The 4,089-nt window shown below is 54.7% G+C and overlaps 2 protein-coding genes across 2 annotated transcripts; one reads left to right on the top strand and one right to left on the bottom strand.

Annotated features, from left to right (window-relative positions):
• Positions 1–292: 292 nt before the first annotated feature.
• On the top strand, positions 293–1,934 carry LOC108383228 (protein no-on-transient A-like). Its single transcript, XM_017639606.1, has 3 exons — positions 293–1,228; positions 1,299–1,379; positions 1,506–1,934. Exons 1-3 carry the CDS (start codon positions 293–295, stop codon positions 1,932–1,934), a joined length of 1,446 nt encoding a protein of 481 aa, XP_017495095.1.
• A 795-nt stretch (positions 1,935–2,729) lies between these two features.
• On the bottom strand, positions 2,730–3,820 carry LOC108383227 (cysteine and histidine-rich domain-containing protein RAR1-like). Its single transcript, XM_017639605.1, has 3 exons — positions 3,586–3,820; positions 3,235–3,523; positions 2,730–3,162 (listed from the first exon to the last, which is right to left on the bottom strand). Exons 1-3 carry the CDS (start codon positions 3,818–3,820, stop codon positions 2,730–2,732), a joined length of 957 nt encoding a protein of 318 aa, XP_017495094.1.
• Positions 3,821–4,089: the final 269 nt, after the last annotated feature.

The following is a 4,089-nucleotide window of genomic DNA, read 5'->3' as shown; positions in this document are numbered from 1 at the left end:
GGCCCAGGTGGTCCGCAGCCCTTTATGGCGCATCGACTTACCGGTGCCCCTGCCTGGGACCTGCCGCCGCAAAACACATCATCACAAACATTCACAGGTATTTGTTTTGTTGCTTGTGTCAAATGCTTAATTGTACTGATGACCAATAATGTTCCACCCAGGCCGATGCCGTCTATTTGTTGCCAATCTTCCAAACAATGTCACCGAGGACTCGCTGCGAAAGCTCTTTTCCGAGTTTGGCCAGCTCTCTGAAGTGTACATCGGCAAAGGCAACCAGTTTGCCTTCATCAAGATGGACACGCGTCAGAATGCCGAGGCGGCGAAGAACAGCCTCGATGGGCGAAACGTCGAAGGGCGAACTCTGCGCGTCCGCCTGGCCGCTCACGCTGCCGCCATAAAGGTGACTAACCTGCCGCCGGCGGTCAGCAATGAGCTGCTGCACCTGGCATTTAGCACCTTCGGTCCGGTGGAGCGGGCGGTGGTGATCGCCGACGACCGCGGTCGTTCCATCAACGAGGGCATCGTCGAGTTTGTGCGCAAGTCCTCCGCCCAGGCGGCGATTAAGAAATCTCAAACGGAGTGTCTCCTCCTCTCGGGCACGCCGATGCCCGTCGTGGCGACCTCCCTGGAGTCTCGCGACGAGGAGGAGGGCGTCCCGGAGAAGAGCGTCATTCATACGCTAGAGTACCGCCAGGAACGGGAGTTTGGCCCTCGCTTTGCCGAGCCCGGCACGGTGGAGTACGAGGTGGCGAAGAAGTGGAAGCAGCTGACGCTGATTGAGGCGCAGCGCCGGGAGGCCTTCGAGCAAGAGATGCGCGACATGCACGAGAACTTCAAGAACCAGATGGAGTACATCAAGATCGAGGAGACGATGAAGCAGCTGCGCGAACAGCTCCGCCAAATGGAGGGCCAGTCGCAGAAGATGAACAGCGAACGGGAGACGCGGTACGACGTGGAGCGCCAGCGCGAGGAGGAACGTCGCGCCCACGAGGGCATGCTCCGTCAGCAGGAGGAGCAGCTCATTGGGCAGCACCCGAACACCGGCCAGGCGGACCTGGTCACGCTCCGGCGCCAGGAGAATGAGCTCAGGCAGAAGGCCAATGCACTGCAGCAGATTCTCGACCGACAGGAGAACTCGCTGAGAGGCGGTGGTGGCGGCGGCATCGGTGGAGGTGCTGGTGGTCCGGGAGGGCCGCCCGTGGGCCACCCCAGTGGGCCTCCGCATGAGGTAAGTGAATGAATGGTGGTTTATGAATAGGGAGGTTAAAGCTCTAACCATTTACTATCACCTTCACCAGATGCAGATGAATCCCTACGCGGGACCACAGCCACCGATGGGCGGCGGCTACGGCNCGGTGGTGGCGGCGGCATCGGTGGAGGTGCTGGTGGTCCGGGAGGGCCGCCCGTGGGCCACCCCAGTGGGCCTCCGCATGAGGTAAGTGAATGAATGGTGGTTTATGAATAGGGAGGTTAAAGCTCTAACCATTTACTATCACCTTCACCAGATGCAGATGAATCCCTACGCGGGACCACAGCCACCGATGGGCGGCGGCTACGGCCCGCCCGGACCGCACCATCAGCCACCGCACGGCGGCATGATTGGCCCCATGAATCCCTATGGACCGCCCGCTGGTGGGCCGCCGCCGGGCATGCACGGGGCGCCACAGCAGGGGCCACCACCGCAGATTGGCCCACACCATCCGCATCAGATGCACCAGCCGCCGGCACACCCTGGCTACGGACAGCCCTACGGTAATGGCGGCCCAATGGGACACATGCCCCCGAACAATATGCCACCGCAGGGATACGCCTCGCCGGTGATGAACCACGGCGGCCCACCGCCCGGCAGTTATGGCAGCGGCGGTGGAGGAGGCGGTGGTGGAGGGGGCGGAGGCGGAGGCGGCGGATTACCCAAGCGAAACCGACGGTTCTAATCTCCTGATTTGACTGACTGCGAGGAGGTGGTATTACCCATTCTCTCTCTTTCTCTCTCTCCCTACTATTCAGCTCTTCGTTCAGCCGTACTGTACTCAACCTCTTCTTCCTTTTTTGCTTGCATGTGTGACCATGATTCTACTATTCTATTTTAAAGCGATAATATTTCGTAGCACCCACTTGCGGACTTTTGCCTCTTGACTCTTCTTGTGTGTCTCACTCCATCACATCCATCCCTTTCCTCTCTTTTGCATCCATACACACACACACCCTCTGGTTTGCCCATGGTTTCATTCTCTCTCTCTCTCTCTTCCTCAGCCTATCAACAACAACAACCACCACCACGATTTCACCTCTTCTTCGTCTTTTAGCTCTANACACACACTGGTTTGCCCATGGTTTCATTCTCTCTCTTCCTCAGCCTATCAACAACAACCACCACCACGATTTCACCTCTTCTTCGTCTTTTAGCTCTACTGAATGAACGTATTTTCACTCCAACACCACTACTCTACACTACTACTGTTCTACAAACAACAACCTCCTCCTCCTTCTCTTCCTATCACTCGTGCTACATTTCACACAGTTTATATGATGGTTTCATTATTCAATCTTCCCAAGGCTTCATGACACACACACCAACACCACTTCAATTTATATATTCTTAATAACAATAAAAATTTATATAGTGAACCTAGTTGTGTAAGCAGATTAGTGTTTTTGGTAAGAAAGGAGAGAGAGAAAGGTGTTCTTCAGCATCATTATTTAGAAGTGTAGTACCCTAGTTGAGTTCATCACGGCTTGCCGGGCTGCTGCTTCACCACCAGCTCCGGCCAGTGACTTCTGCCGTTGGCCTTCTGCAGGACTATCTGCACGTTGGAGGGATTGAGGATCACCTTGCAGCTGTCGTTGAGATTGATGTAATCGAAGAGGTGCCACTGCTTCTCGAAGATGGTAATGCCCTGGGCGTTCACCAGTCGAACAAACAACTTGCGGCCACCGACCAGCTTCACCTGGCACTTATCCTCCACGTAGCGAGCACCCTTCAGGCCGTAGAGGGCAATGGTCAGCGTCGGTCCGGTCTGGAACCAGTTCTCCTTGTAGTCGATCTTCACCATCAGCTGGTGACGGTCGGCCTGGGCACAGGGCGGCAGCTTCTGGAACTCCTCAAACTCGGTGAACTTCTTGTGCGGACAGCAGCTCCAGAATTTGAGTGAGTCGTGGAAACTAAGGCGTTTGACGAGGATGTGAATTAGAGAAACAATGTTTTAAATGATCACAGACAAAAGCAGCACTTACACTTGCACTCCTCGGTGGTAGAAGCACTGAGAGAGGGGCACCAGAGACGACTCTTCGGCCTTGCAGTTCTTGCAAATGACGATGTTCTTCACCGGAGGCGCCGAGGCGAGATTCGCCGACTCGACCACTTTGATGTTCTGCACTAGGCTCTCATCAGGCGGCACGAACGGACGCTCCGGTTCTTGCTCCTCTTTTGGAGACTCGCTGGAAACGGGTGAAGGCACATCTGTCGGAGCCGGCTCAGGTTTGGGCTTTTCCGGCTGGACGTTGCTATGGCGGCCCTTGGTGCCTAGAGGTAAACAAGTGCTTTTGTTATTCTGATAATGCTTTAAAAAAGATATCTCCACTTACAGCCCTTGAAGCCCATGAAGATGGTAAAGTCACGGGACTTCATCTTGCAGCAAGTCCACTCCTTGTAGCCGTCGTGGAAGTACGGCTTTCCCTGGTGGTAGGTGCAGGCATCATCGCCGTTGTCCACCTCGCGAAACTGGGCGCCACAGCTGGTGTTGAAGCACTGAAGCAGGTCGCCGGCTGAAGCCGATTCAGTGTTGTTGTCTCCGCCACTTGAAGCTGCAGGTGAAGGCATGTTCTCCACTTGGGCTGTGCTCATATCAAGTAAGTAGATAGTTTTTGGCAAAAAGTAGGATGAAGAATGAGAAGATGTGAAAGATTTGAAAGAGATGAACTGATTGCTCACTTCAAGCTCGGAAGAATGAAACAGAAAAACAGCTGTAGCGGCGAAACATCGAGAAAACACACGAGGTGGCCTGCAAGCAGTTTGCGCGCTCGCTACCAGGTGACGCCTTATGTTCAGACAATTTTCAAAAAAATATTTTCTTTTGAAGAATCTCCATC

The sequence above is a fragment of the Rhagoletis zephyria genome, unplaced genomic scaffold (genome assembly GCF_001687245.7).
Source record: "Rhagoletis zephyria isolate East Lansing unplaced genomic scaffold, Rhagoletis_zephyria_1.1 Rzeph_scaffold_31610, whole genome shotgun sequence".
Classification (NCBI taxonomy): domain Eukaryota; kingdom Metazoa; phylum Arthropoda; class Insecta; order Diptera; family Tephritidae; genus Rhagoletis; species Rhagoletis zephyria.
Note: the sequence above shows the minus strand (reverse complement) of the source record. Positions and strands in the feature narration are given on the sequence as shown.